The sequence below is a fragment of the Xyrauchen texanus genome, chromosome 6, assembly GCF_025860055.1.
Source record: "Xyrauchen texanus isolate HMW12.3.18 chromosome 6, RBS_HiC_50CHRs, whole genome shotgun sequence".
In the NCBI taxonomy this organism is placed as follows: Eukaryota; Metazoa; Chordata; class Actinopteri; order Cypriniformes; family Catostomidae; genus Xyrauchen; species Xyrauchen texanus.
The window spans coordinates 12231487-12246471 of record NC_068281.1 but is presented as its reverse complement, the minus strand read 5'-3'; the positions used below and the strand labels follow the sequence as shown (position 1 = coordinate 12246471).

Below are 14985 nucleotides of genomic sequence, written 5' to 3'. Positions count from 1 at the left end.
CTGGTTCAGCTCTTTGGCACGCTCCTCACGTATATCTATATAGAGTACAGCCAGTTTGTCTTTTGTCTGACTTTGACTGCAGAGATTAACTCCCAATGACTGCAGCTATTTAAAAAGACATTTAGGGAAATATAGACTTCGTCACAGTGGTGGAAATTGAAAGAACAAAAACAGCCTTTTGATCTGTATTTTGTGTATCTATAACAGGGCTGTCGCAGTACTGTAGTCTGTAAGAAAGGCGTATTCCTGCTGAAAAAAAAAAACACCTTTTTAAACCTAAGATGGTTTTGCTGGTTTTAGCTGGTCTACCAGCCTGCTCAGGTTTATCATCGATTATACAAAAACAAATGAAGAAAGAACTAAGGTGATTAAACATTTATATTGTTTTATAACATCTTCAGTGTAGGATGAATCTAAGTATAACTTAGGATGTGGTTTATTTGATGGATCTCTTTAATTTCAGTGTTTTTTTCTGCCATCTCAATTTTTGGGAGTTAAGTAATCTGACCTATCCTGTAATACCTTTCAGAGATCTCTTTTGAAAAGACCAGCATGCCGCATGCTGTGTTTTGGATTCAGGTTATTGGCATTTTAAACCAGTCTAAATGGTTTTGCTGGTTTTAGCTGGTCTCTCAGCCAAATCAGGCTGGTCAGTTTGGTGGTTTTATAGGGTTTATGGGACATTTTTACGCTGTCAGGCAGGGAGACCAGTCGGTTAACTAGCTAAACTAGCTGAGCACCAGCTTGGCAAAATTGTGAGGCCACCTAAGACCAATGAACCAGCTTAGGTTGGTTTAAGATGTTTTTATTAGCAAGGAAGCCGTCTTAAGGAGGAGCTGTTCTAAGACGGACATCAAGCTGATTTGCACTGGTTATACTGGTCTGGTTTGATGGTTTTAGAGGAGTTTTGGGCAGACCATCTTCTTTGTAACAGCTAGGCCAAGATAGCTTAGACCAGAAAACCATCTTAGGCTGGCATTATAAATTATAATATTTTTTTATTTTTTAAGTCTCTACTTATTTGTAATTTTTTTTTTTAGGGTGGAAAAATTCCTATTCGATGGACAGCCCCAGAGGCTATAGCGTACAGGAAGTTCACCTCAGCGAGCGACATTTGGAGTTATGGCATCGTCATGTGGGAGGTTATCTCATATGGAGAGAGGCCTTACTGGGAGATGTCTAATCAAGACGTAAGTGTCCTTGAGAAACTGGATGCATACAGTATGTTCTCGTGTGTATTGTTTAAATTGAAAGCTGCTCCACTAATTTCTCCACTAATATAATTTCCACTGAAACCTCTCAGGGTTGCAAAGCCACATAGCCTTAAGCTGTGTGTCCCTGCAAACATTCAAAGAGTAAAATATTCCTAAAGTGATGTCTGTATAGAAAACTGCATGTATGACAAATGTTTTTTAGGAGCCTAATAAAAGAGAGCTTTCCAGCTGCTGCAGTCTTTTACACAAGCCAGTTAAAACACACTTCAGTCCTCACGGCTGTGTTATGCTAACCATTTCTGACTTCTGCTTTTATTACAATGAGAGGAAACGTCAGAGAAATCTTTAAGACCTTCAGGGCATCACTGAAAATGATAAAGATTAACATTTTCTGAACACACTTTCAAACAAAGAAATCTGTGTTAAAGAGCAAAGTTCTCTTCACAAAAAGTAAAAATATTCCATTTGATGTAAAAACAAGAGCTGTTTTAACCATAGAGTTGAGTTATAGTCATTTAGGAATTGCGTCGTACTACTGAGTTGTAGTCTTGTCTGCTGTAATGTGAGTTTGAGTTATTGTATCAAAGATCTGGGCCATGCAATAGACAAACTCAGCAAAAGTACAGCAATTTTAATGCATCAAAATTAATATAGAAATCTCAATTTACTTTACTGAAAGGGGGGGGGGGGGAGGCATCATGACCATCTTAAATTATTAGTTGCTGGTATCATTTTAACCTTTACAAGTATCTTTTAGGCACTTTCTCGTTGGTTTTGGCTTGTCTGACAAACACAGGTCAAACTTACTTACCTTCAGTAACAACAATAACCAACTGCTCTATCAGACCGGTGATAAAAAAAACAATTGGCCATCTAAGTCCATCTAGGAATTTAAAATGGTAAAAAACAAGGTGGTGTGGCTTATTGGTTTAAGACTTGGTGCCCTATTTTGAGAGTGCTAGCGTTAAGCACAGCGCTATGCCATAAGTCATAAGCACAAAGTAGTGGGCATGGCCATAAAATGTTGGTATTTTTGTGCAAGCATGCACTAAGTCTAGGCGAAAGTAGATTTGGCAAAATCGCATGTGCAACACGCAAATGGGCTGAATTAAGTGCATAATAATTCTGAGGTTTTCTCTGGTTATTATTCCACGTCTGCATTTATGGTTAATTCCCTCATGCACTTGTGATATAAACCAAGACAACACATTTCTAAGAAGTTGGCAGTATAAATGGAAGGTATGCAATGAATTAGAAGAAAAGCATATATCTATGACAGGCTCCTTTCATACACATGGAAAATGTGATTCTCATCAGAATTTGGATGTAGGATCTGTTAAATTACAGAGGATGTTAGTATTATTAATTTTCATATTGACACACAAATCATGGCTGGTAGTAAGTGATTGTATTGGCATGCACTTCTCTTCTATCAGTCGATTTTGATAAATTAAATTAATTTGTTGAAACACGATAAAAATGTAACTGGAAATATTTCTAAATTGAAATTACTCTTCAAACGAAATGAAAAAATACTCAAAATAACATGAAAATAACTCAAAATAAGTGGTCAAAAAATCATAATCTACCAAATTCCAAACAATTTACTCTCTCGAACTTCTTCCACCAGCACATTTTGCAGTGACTTAAAAATCCCTATTACAACAGGTGGAAAAAAACCTTTAGACTTACAAATTATACCATAAATACAATTGTAAATTTAAACATAATAATAATAATAATACAAAAATAAACCATGACCTATAGATAGATTAACACAAATTACATACTTTTTTCTTTTTCAAATAAGACTAATATCTGATTGTCAGGGATAGAATCTTATGTTCCACTATATTTTAAGAGTTTGGAAATGATTTTACCACCTGCTGGTGTAATCTCCAAACTGCAAATGCAGGAACTGAGTTTAAACTTTGCATTAAGACATGGTTTTCAAACACCTTAGCGCAATGAACTATTTATAAGGAAAACAGCAAACTTCATTACCATACATTACACCCACAGTCTGAGTGCATACACCCACAACAGTGCAAACACTTCCACCCACTCCCACTTGCATTTTGCGTAGGCACAACAATTTTAATTAGTCTTAGTGCTCTCACGAAAATTGGATAAAATGGTGAGGACAGTCATTGCGGACAGTTGTTGCACATAGCTCTGCACTTTGCGCACTCATGAAAATAGAGCACTTGGTCTTATAACATAAATGTTGTTGGTTCAAAATTAAAAAAGGTCAAAGTAACAAGAATTGCACTTGAGAAAGACACTTGCTAGTTGCTTTGGTAAAGAGAGTGTTTATTAAATGAGAAGTAATACGAATACATCTGTTTCCAGGTCATAAAAGCTATAGATGAGGGTTACAGGCTTCCAGCTCCAATGGACTGCCCGGTGGTTCTCCATCAACTGATGCTGGACTGCTGGGAGAAGAGTAGAAGTGAACGACCCAAATTTGGGCAGATTGTCAACACCCTTGACAACCTGATTCGCAACCCCAACAGCCTGAAAGAGCTGGCCAACAGCTCAGTGTGGTGAGAAACCGATATGAACTCTTACTTCCCTGCTGAAAAGTCTGACATATCTGGACACAAGCATATTTTGTGTTTTGGATGCTGGAGTCCCCATGAGGCTTCTTAACTAGCTTAACTAGCATGATAACCCATGGTCAACCAGCTTAATCTGCAAAATTTTGCTGATTAAAAGCATGGCTGTGCTAGTCCACCAGCTAGACCAGCACCAAAACAGCACAAGCCAATTCAGACCAGTATGGAAATTCATGCTCTACTAAAGGCACAGAACATGAAGACTGTTCACGTATAGCCCAGTTTTTCTACACACATGTTGTTTGTACATGCACCTGCCATTGACTGTACTAAAGATTATCCCAAAGCAGTCGTATTGTGCAGTTCTTTTTGCCTCGCTTTGAAAGGCTAAAGTGCTCAACATGGAAAAACTAAGTATACCAAAGGCTTAAGTTTATCTCGCAGTAAATTAAAGTTGATCTTTTTCTTCACAGGCTAGTGGAAATGCACTGTGTGTCTGTTCACAGAGGTCTGGTGCTGGGGATAGCACAAGGTTAAACCAAAGGATCGACTCTTTTAAACTGACATACTGATAAAATAATGTGAAATACATAAAAACAAATAAAAGCATAAATAAATCCAGAGAAAATCTAACCAAGCTTTGACTCCAATATTTCATTTAATGTGAAACAACAAGCCGATAAACTCCATGTTGTCTAATATAACCAAACTAGCAGCATTGATCATTTTACAGCAAACATACAGTTCATCTTCTAGCTTTGTAAAAACACTGAGACACTGTCGAAAAGATAGCCTGAACCCCTGTTGTAAAACCTGACATGAGATAGACAGCAGACTCTCTCCTTCACATGCAGTTTGTCAGGAAAGCAGGAGAGGAGGCAGCAAAGTTCAGATTTCAGCCGTGTAGCCACTGAGTCAGACCCCTTCATGAGATATCGATATGCTTCCTCAGCCCTATCGTAGTCTCTCTGATTACAGCCCAAGCTGCCAGTCATTTTATCGTTCATTGTCCAGAGTAAGAACAGATAAAGAAAGAGGGCGTTAAATACATCCCAGCTCTGGAGAATGAATTGACCCCCGCTTTTCACTCAAATAGTTCTGTCACTCACAGGAGTGTGGACCTGACTCGCCTGTCACGATGCACAGAAAGGGAACTCAAAATCTTTTAACTTGACCTGGAGCTCCATAAGATTCCATTCTCATTAAGACGGATACTTCATTAGATATAGACTGTAACAATGCAAAGTAGTAGAAAAATGTGACAGTCTTTTAGTGCCACTATGACCCAGTTTTAAGGGGAATCTCAGCTTTCAATACACTTTCTATATAATTATTCCATTTCTACTCCAAATGCCATTGCAGAGATATAATTATTGGAATGTTGGCAAAGTTTTCCATTTTACTTTAGTGCTCAAAACTTAAAATGTGTTTCTGGGCCAAAGTGACTCAAAATAATGGAACATGTCGCAGATGCCCTTGGAACAACATCCTTTGCTGGTCCTGGAGCATTCCTTATAAATAATCATAGCCCTAAATCTAACCTATTCCTAATTCTAAACCTTTACCAACCTGTAAAATCAAAGAGAAAACAATTGTATAAGAATAGGATGAAGCTTAAGGCAATTTAGTTATTGGGGAAACCATGCTTGGCATATATAGATTCCAAAGCCGATTTGTGCTATAAGAACAATCTTTTCTAGTTCTGTTATCAGTACTTAAGTAATGAAACAAAGCACAACTTATACATATTTAATTTCCTTTCCAGGGAAGATCCCACCACCCCTGAAATCAGTGTGAGTACGGTGGATGAATGGCTAGATGCCGTCAGTATGGGCCAGTACAAAGAGAACTTTGCCACTGCGGGCTATGTTTCTCTAGACTCTATACTATACATCAGCTTGAGGTAAGACTGCATACTGCATATCAGTGTTCACCATAACTATCTAAAATAATAGCAGATGTTATAAAATCCTAATATATATATATATATATATATATATATATATATATATATATATATATATATATATATATATATATATATATATATATATATATATACAGTCCATTACATACATTCCCAGCCCCAGTGTGTTTCAACTGACTTTACCCTGATAACATATGGGCACTTTAATGTAACTAACGTAAACATATAATCACACATTTAACTTGACAAATGGCAATTCTTTTCAGAAAGTGCCTTTCAGAAATTACATGTAAATGCAAATGCAGCCTTCCTTACGCCGTTTAAGGATTTAAAGGCTGTTGAAAAGCTGATTTAAAACACACAGTTTCTGTCGGAGAACACAGCGTATGTGACCATGTTAATGCATAAGTGCCATTCTTAAATGTTTTTGTAGAGTGTCCATGTATGTATGTCCATGTATGTATCCCACTATTCCAGTGCAATACATCTGTCGCTTTACACAGTACACAACACTTTTGTGTCCAGATTAGCTTTCACGCTCTGGTTTTCTGGTGTATGTGTAAATGAGCTATTATAATTTCATATCACGACTCCATTGTGAATAACGTCAGTAATGACAGCTCTATATTGTTGAGTTAACATTGTTCGAATTATGTATGTATTATAGTTTCTACGGTTTCAGGTAGTGACAAGCTAGTTCATTTCTCCAACAATGCATCGTACTATGGTGGTTAAGCAGAGAGTTATGTTGTTGTACACCCAAGCCAAGTGCTTTATGACAAGATTTTTTTTTCATCAATTTGTTTCCATTTTTGTTGCATTGCTAAAAACCCAGCGTTTTAAGCCTAGTAAGTTATGTGATGACAGTGCTTTTAAACAGACTGTTCTCTTGATCAGTGCTTTATTGACCAAATCGATGAACTCTATTCAGTACTACAGTTTCTGTGTGATGTCTTGAATCATTTTTTTAATGACATATATTCTTTTTCCCTTCAGTGAGTTAAGCAAGATGGGCGTCACTCTGGTCGGTCACCAGAAGAAGATTCTCTCCAGCATCCAGAGTTTGCACGCACAAGGGACACATGTGCAGGTATAACAGGCCTTCTCCAGCACCTTCCACAGCCTGAGGGAATTCAGACTGAGATAGTTAGCCACGGCTCCCAGAACAGTTCCTATCCGCAGCTTCACCATGCACTTCCCACCCTGGATCTTTCAGCATATGATCCATTGTCAGCACTCCGGCTTCCGTCCATGCATGTCCAAGCTTCCTCTGAGCAGAGGGACACTGAGACTGATCTGCAATCGCTTGACAAGGCCAAGACATATCAGATCAGCATACAGATTTTAAAAACACGAAATGTAAAAGTGAAACATAAACAGGAACAAAAATACATTTGCGGAAAATTCACAGCTTGTGTTTCTACAAATGCATTCCATATATGACATATTTTGCATTTCAGAGGTTGAACTGTTATTCAGATAAAAAGGAGGGGTGTTGTTTATTTTTTAACGTCCATATGGGAGAATGTAGTAGAATATCATCTATGAGCCACTGTCAAATAACAGATGTTCATAGTATATTTATTTAGTCATATTTGAGTCAATGTTTGGACTGATGGCTTCTCACCAGGATGCAGCATCAAATATTCATCCAAAACGGGCAACAGTAGTTTGTATTGCACCAGCTAATGGATGCATTGCTTCGATCCATCGGAGACAGTGGGGGAAAAGTCTGAAGCTATGCCTGCAAACAACAACACAGGCGAGCGAGGGATTGCAAGATAAGAGCATCGCTTTTTAACTCTATTAAGCTGAGAACAAGCTGCTCTTCACTCATTGTAGTTTTCCTTGTGTTGCTTTGAATAATGAGTATCAGAGCTTTTCAAACACAGGTCTAGATACTGTAGATCTTAGAGCAAAATGAAAATTGAACTTTTATTTCTGTCGATTTGCTTCAAAGATTCCAGGTGAATTCAGGACAAACCTTTTATCGCTGCAGTCCATGGTTTGGTTTACTGGGGCAGAATAAAACATTTTGTACATCAGATTCACTGATTTCCACTGAAAACAACTTTGAAAGTCATTATGAAGTGGTAGAGATATTCATGTGCTCTCCGTCTCGTGCACATCATGCACCATGTTCACATCATCCTTACGTTTACACTTGTGTAGCTATAGTGCGTGACAACCACAACATATACTATTGTACTATAGTGTATAAAATGTACAGTGTTGATAAAAAAAACAAAGTAAAAAAAAAAATAGAATATTTGTAATGACATACTTTTATCTAGTATGAAGAGGTAAAAGTTGTCATGTTGTGTTATCACCACCATTTGCCGATGTGCGATAATAACTGATCTCTGGAATGTAGCATGGATTCTAAGCTTCATCTTTTGATTGACAGGTGACAGTGACTGCAATTTTTTTTCACTCAAGTGGTGCCGTTAGCTGCTTGACTTTAGATGCCTTATTAACTGTGCGGTTCTCTCTCTTTTCTCGTCCTCCCCACTAGAGACATTATCATGAAGTATAATGTGTATAGTATTTATCATTGCATTACTGAGTAACTCAAGCTCGATATTAAAGCCCAGCTCAACAGTTTGGTTTTGCTGTTTTCGGAAGTATAGAAATGTGTTGGATCCTCTGCTTTCTTACAGGAAGTGTACATGTGGTATAGGGACTGAGAGAGACGTTTGTGAATCTATTTGACTGAACTTAATTCCTTATGCTAACTTTATTGAAACTGATTTTCTGCACTATAAATTTTTGTACTAGTGAGGTTGTTCTGTAAAGTAGAAGTCTACCAGTTTTATTTAAATATATACATAAATAAGACTGAAAGTTATGGTACAGAGAGATATTCATACAATCTGTTGTCTTTTAAATCAAGATGCCCCAATGTAATTTCAAATTGTAATTTCTTTTATATCACAATTGGGTTTCAATAGTTTAGTACATCACTCTAACTAATTTTTTCATGTTACTTGTGGGAAATCTGTGGAATTAAGCCAACTGGATGTATATATGGTAAATCAGAGCTGAATTTTCTGCACTTGAAAGTAATTTATTCAAAACCTTTATTATGAGTTTAAATGATAAAAATATGTTTGTATTCATGGAAATCTGTGGAATTCTGTGGCAACACATTCAATATGGGCTTATTAAGCGCACAGGACCACAGTTCCTTCCTTCAAAGTGCATTTTTCTATGTTATTTTTTCATGATCTAAAGGAAAATTCTTCATCATCTGTCATTAGAGGATGCATAACAGGATCATTTAATTAAAATGGTAAAATTCCTGAAACAGCATATTCATAAAGACTATGATATAAGGCCCCTTTAGTTTCCCTAATTAAAGCAGTAATGACAATTTTAAATGTGTTGTTTTCACTATTACAGCAGTTTTTGTATTGCACCAGCTAATGGATGCATTGCTTCGATCCATCGGAGACAGTGGGGGAAAAGTCTGAAGCTATGCCTGCAAACAACAACACAGGCGAGCGAGGGATTGCAAGATAAGAGCATCGCTTTTTAACTCTATTAAGCTGAGAACAAGCTGCTCTTCACTCATTGTAGTTTTCCTTGTGTTGCTTTGAATAATGAGTATCAGAGCTTTTCAAACACAGGTCTAGATACTGTAGATCTTAGAGCAACACATTCAATATGGGCTTATTAAGCGCACAGGACCACAGTTCCTTCCTTCAAAGTGCATTTTTCTATGTTATTTTTTCATGATCTAAAGGAAAATTCTTCATCATCTGTCATTAGAGGATGCATAACAGGATCATTTAATTAAAATGGTAAAATTCCTGAAACAGCATATTCATAAAGACTATGATATAAGGCCCCTTTAGTTTCCCTAATTAAAGCAGCAATGACAATTTAGAGTGACGTACTAAACCATTGAAACCCAATTGTTTTTGTTTTAATTTTTTATTCATGCATATCTTAAGAGATAAAAAAAAGCTTCCTTAAACAATCGAGTTTATATTTCATTTTAAAGAAATTAATCTAATAAACTGAATCTATGTGTGATACAAAAGGATATAATTAATTCCTTTTTTATGAATCTCGTTTTAAATTCTATCTAGGGAGTTAACATGCTGATGTAGCAAAATTGGCTGTATGCAAGAGATACATGTGAAGGTACATGTTCCCATCGAAACTACAATAAAAAGTAATGATGATGATGTCACTTTTAATAATCATCAATAAAACATAAGATCCAATCTCTGCTACTGCAACGTTAATAAAAACCCATGTCAAATTTCAAATTTTTTAAATAAATAAATAAAGAAAATAAATCTGCTAATTAAAGAAATATCTACAGTATATACTCTATGCGCTCACCAAATTAATCAGGCAGATGGTTGTGTGACTAAACAGTGTTAGTGGCTGGATGTGGAATGTTGTTAATATAATGAAACCTGCTTATACATTTTTTATCAAGATATTGTCTTTTTTTTCTGCCCTGGCTCTGTACATCCATTGTGGCTCATCCATTGTGAGATGACTTCTGTTCTTTTGTAAGCTACATGCCCATCTCTCCTCACACTGCAGGTTTCTATGAACTCGCAAAGGTGGACGCATTGAGATTATTCATGTTGCTGTAATAAATGCTAATATTTTTAATTTCTCACCTGAAGATTTTGCATCTATTTTCCTTTTTGTCTATGAATGTACATATAATTATTTATTGTTAATAAGAGATTCCACAGGACACAAATATATTGATCCCAAAACTTCAAGACAAGGGGTGTAAATGCATTACAGAATTTAATAATAATTTATAAATACTAGAATATCCAATTAATTGTGAGTTTATTTCTTATCCAGAATATTTATTGCCCTGTTTTCCTTTCCTTCTTTTTTTTAGTTTATCTTGAACAAATCTTGACCCTCAATCTACTTCCAGGTGTAAATTTCCGTGCCCCTCCTAGAGCGAGAACCACATTATAGCGACCACAAGGAGGTTACCCCATGTTGCTTAAGAGACCTGGCTGGTGTCACTCAACATGCTCTGGATTCAAGTCAGCATCACACTGAGCTACCCAGGCCCGGGTGCAGGGAAACTTTAAAGAATTGAATCACAATCTAAAAGCACTTGAATTTAATCATTGTCAGAGCAAATATTTACACCCCAAATCAAGATATTTCAGAAGTTAGGAAATATGAAAACATATTTTTAAAAGCAATTTTATAAAATATCAATTTTAAAGCTGTTTTTCTTCATTTGTTATCATACATACTTAAAGGTGATGTAAGTGATTTTAGCTCTCTAAAGCTTTCACTTGACTGAGCCGTTGAATTAGCCTAGCCCCATAATTCCAAAACCCGCCCTCCAAAGATAATGTTGAGACCAAAACCGAGCAAAAGAGCAGCATTATTTGTTCCTGTGGCTGTCAAATTCAACAGTGGCACAAGCCCTCAGCGTCAATGTCCGTGGTACGTGGACACACTTTTGTTTGCTGTTTACAAAGTCTACAGCTGTCACAGAGACCGGTGAGATATCTTAGGACACTTATTTCATTAATATCTTTGAGGGAGTATGACAAATTTTTGCATACTTTTCCATGAAAAAATAGCATACAGCACCTTTAATTTATATGCTACTACTATTTTCAATCATACATTTTTTTTAAATTTGCAAATCGAAAGTCAAAATCTTAATGAGGCTACATGACTCAAAAAAAAAAGTGGTTCCCCTTCTGTCACTCACTCAACATTGTGTCGATGTAGTGACACTAGGGGTCTAACTTGAGAAAAGGCCAATTAAAAATTGCCGAACGGAATTTGCATGTCCCTCCCCTGAACATATGGGTACAAAGGAGGGCGCAGTACTGCTGTTCATTCAGATTTTTCTTTGGAGCAGAGGTGTTGTGTGTTCAGCAAGCTGACGTTTCCACTACTGTTCCACTCACGTCTGCAGAGATTTGCTTGTTTGATCATATGGCACATTACGGCTTTTCTCTTCTCTGCGCACATGGGCGCTTTGACAGCGCTTCTAAAAGAGCAAATAACGTCTAAAAGAGAATTTTCTCTAAAAGAGTACACATTGGCGTCTTTTTAAAGATGCCTTTCCACCTTTGTGTAGTTCATGGATGCGGCAGATATCTCTCCGCTTCTGACAGTCATGGGCGCTGCCTCACGTGTCTGGGCTGCAATCACACTGAGACAGTGTTTATGAATGTTCATGTTCTCATTGCGAGAACATGACCATGGAAACGTTGCGGTCACTTCTTTCCTTCCTCCGAGGGAAAGCCACTTCAGCCGCACCATTCCTTCTTTTCCTTCATTCATTCCGCCGGCGCGGCTGGCGATGAACGCGATCTGGGAAATGCAGCGGGTGTGGTTTTGCTGGGTAAATCCCAAAGAATCACCCCCCCCAACACGCTTGTTTGCCCCCGTCCGGGTCCGATGCGAGGGCTACCAACTTCGGGTCTGCTCGCCCAGTCTGAGGCTGACCCAAGATGGACCGGAACTCCCCCCCCCCTCAGCCCTCAAGACTAGACGATCGGTTCCTCGGGTCTGGGCACCACTCATAGCCACGCTCCCCTGCCATTTCCTTTCTTCCCGGAAGTGAATGATGAGCTGACAAAGTTGTGGAGGGCACCTTTTACTGCCCGAAGCCAATCTCCTTGTTCATCTGCTCTCAATACCCTCAACGGTGGGGCCACGGGTTCACGGAGGTCCCCCAGGTGGACAAAGCAGTTGCGGTGCACCTCTGCCCGCAAAATGCAGCATACAGAGTCCCAGGCCATGACTGTTCCTATCATGGGATCTCTCCCTGATCCTTGCGGGCCTTCAGAGAGCTCCCTACGAGCCGCTAGAGTCAGCTGGGCTATAAGCCCTTTCCCTGAAGACATCCCTCCTGATTGCGCTCGCTTCCATCAAGAGAGGTCGGGGACCTGCAAGCTTTCTCTGTCAGCGACACTTGCCTGGAGTTCGGTCCGGCAGATGCTCATGTCATCCTAAGACCCCGATCAGGCTACGTACCCAAGGTTCCTACGACCCCCTTCCAGGTAGTGAACCTGCAAGCGCTGCCCCGGGAGGAGGCAGGCCCAGCCTTATCAATGCTGTGTCCTGTGCATGCTTATCACACCTGTTTGGACCACACATTGAGCTTTATGATGACATAGTTTGCTTGGCTGTGGCCACCCCTTTGTTATGGCCCCCCTGACAAACTAATAGTTGCCCTGACTTATGCCACTGGCTACTGCAGAAGGCCACGGACTGGACACAGTGCGTGAAGTCTTTCCTGCTCTGGCATTGTAAACGGCGGGAGTAGAAGGCTTCAAGAGTGACCGGATGTATGGTCGAGAAAGGAACCTTAGGCAGGTTGTCAGGATGAGGGTGCAATATTGCTTTAGCCATTTCTGGGGCAAAATCTAAGCAGGATGGCAAGACAGAGAGAGCCTGCAGATCCCCAATTCTTTTTACAGAAGAAATTGCCATAAGAAAAACCACCTTGAGATTCAGAAGTTTATCAGGTGCTGACACTATAGGTTCAAAGGGGGTCTCATCCAGACCCTCAAAGACTATTGCTAAGTCCCATGAAGGGATCCTGGTCCTAGCAGGAGGTCTCAATTGCATGGCTCCACGAATGAAGCGAGCAAGCAGAGGATGTTTCCCCAACGGCATCCCGTCAATCAAGGCGTGGCAAGCCGATAGAGCGGCCACATAAACCCTGAGAGTGGCGGGGCTTGTGCCTGCTGATCATTTTTCCTGCAGAAAGTCCAGAAAAAAGCAATCTGGCAGTTAACTGGATCTGCATTATGAGCACTGCACCATCTTTCAAAGACATACCATTTATTGCCATAACTTATTCTAGTAGAGGGAGCCCTAGCACTTAGAATGGTCTCGATAACTTCAGGTGAATGCCCAGTGTCCATCAGTTGGTACCCTTCAGGGGCCAAACATGAAGGTTCCACAGCTTGGGCCGGGGATGAAATATTGTCCCCTGTGCCTGAGACAGGCACATTCTGGGCCATGTATGTGTAATCGCGTCCAGACCCAGGGGGGCTGGGTGACTCATAGAGAAGTAGAGGGGACATTGCGCTGTCTGTTGGGAGGCGAAGAGGTCCACTTCTGCTCTGTAAAATCTCAACCAGATTTGTTCCACTACCTCGGGGTGCAGTTTCCACTCCCCCATCGGTATTTTCTGTCTGGACAGTAGATCTTCTCACATATTCAGGCATCCTGGGATATAAACTGCCCTGATTGACAGGTGCTTGCCCTGGGCCCAAAGGAGAATCTGCACTGCCAGTCTGTTCAGCTGGCATGAACGTAGACCTACTTGATGGTTTATGTAGGATACTACTGCTGTGTTGTCAACCCGCACCAGGACATGGCAGTTTTTCAAATGCTGGAGGAAATATTTCAGTGCCAAAAATACAGCCATCAACTCAAGGCAGTTGATGTGCCAATCGAGCTGATGATCCTCCCATTCCCCTTGAGCTGGACGACCACTTAAGACCACTCCCCAGCCATTCAGGGAGGCGTCTGTTGTTAGCAACTTGTGACAGCAAGACGCACCTAGAGTGGGACCCAAAGTGAGGAACCAGGGTCTGAACCACATAGAAAGGGTACAAAGTGCGCTTAACCCTTATCAGCCTTAGGGGACTGGCCCTTGGATGTGCAACCTTGGCCTAGCCTGACTTTGCTCAGAGTGTTCTGAATGGACACGATTCAAGCGGGAGACAATTGTGCCCGCATTGTGATCGAATTCCTTACGATCCCCAGATAGGTAGTATTCTGAGTGGGAGAGAGGATGCTTTTCTTGGCATTGAGCCTTAACCCCAGAGAAACCAGATGAGCTAAGAAAATATCCCTGTGCTGTAATGCCAGTTCTTGTGACTGTGTTAGTATCAGCCGGTCGTCTATGTAATTCAGAATGCAGATGCTCCAGAGTCGCAAAGGAGCCAGTGCTGTATCCATGCATTCAGTGAATATGCGGGGTGATAAGGCTAGACCGAATGGAAGAACCCGATATTGGAAAACTTCACCCCAAAAGTGAACCTCAGGAACTTCCTGTGTTGTGGCAGACGTTCTATATGAAAGTGCATGTGCATGAGATCGATCATGACCAACCAATCATGATGTTGGATTTGAGACACGACCACCTTGACGGTTAGCATCTTGAATTTGAACGTCCTCAGCGATTCAGCATCGAAGGTCTAAAATCGGACGCAACCCTCCATCCTTCTTGGGGACCAGGAAGTCTTACTGTAGTAACCGGACCGGAAGCTATAGGTGGATATTTCACATGACCCGTCCCATGGGG

At 39.8% G+C, this 14985-nt stretch overlaps 1 protein-coding gene across 1 annotated transcript in view; it reads left to right on the top strand.

The window, feature by feature from the left end:
* The window catches only part of LOC127645630 (ephrin type-A receptor 3-like), a 217892-nt gene extending 207558 nt beyond the window's left edge, over nucleotides 1-10334 (top strand). The window contains exons 14-17 of the mRNA XM_052129301.1: nucleotides 1041-1190; nucleotides 3567-3760; nucleotides 5538-5675; nucleotides 6696-10334. Of these exons, the coding sequence (XP_051985261.1) occupies nucleotides 1041-1190; nucleotides 3567-3760; nucleotides 5538-5675; nucleotides 6696-6795 (582 nt within the window). The 3' untranslated portion in view covers nucleotides 6796-10334. The remainder of the gene's footprint in view (nucleotides 1-1040; nucleotides 1191-3566; nucleotides 3761-5537; nucleotides 5676-6695) is intronic.
* The last annotated feature ends 4651 nt before the right edge of the window (nucleotides 10335-14985 follow it).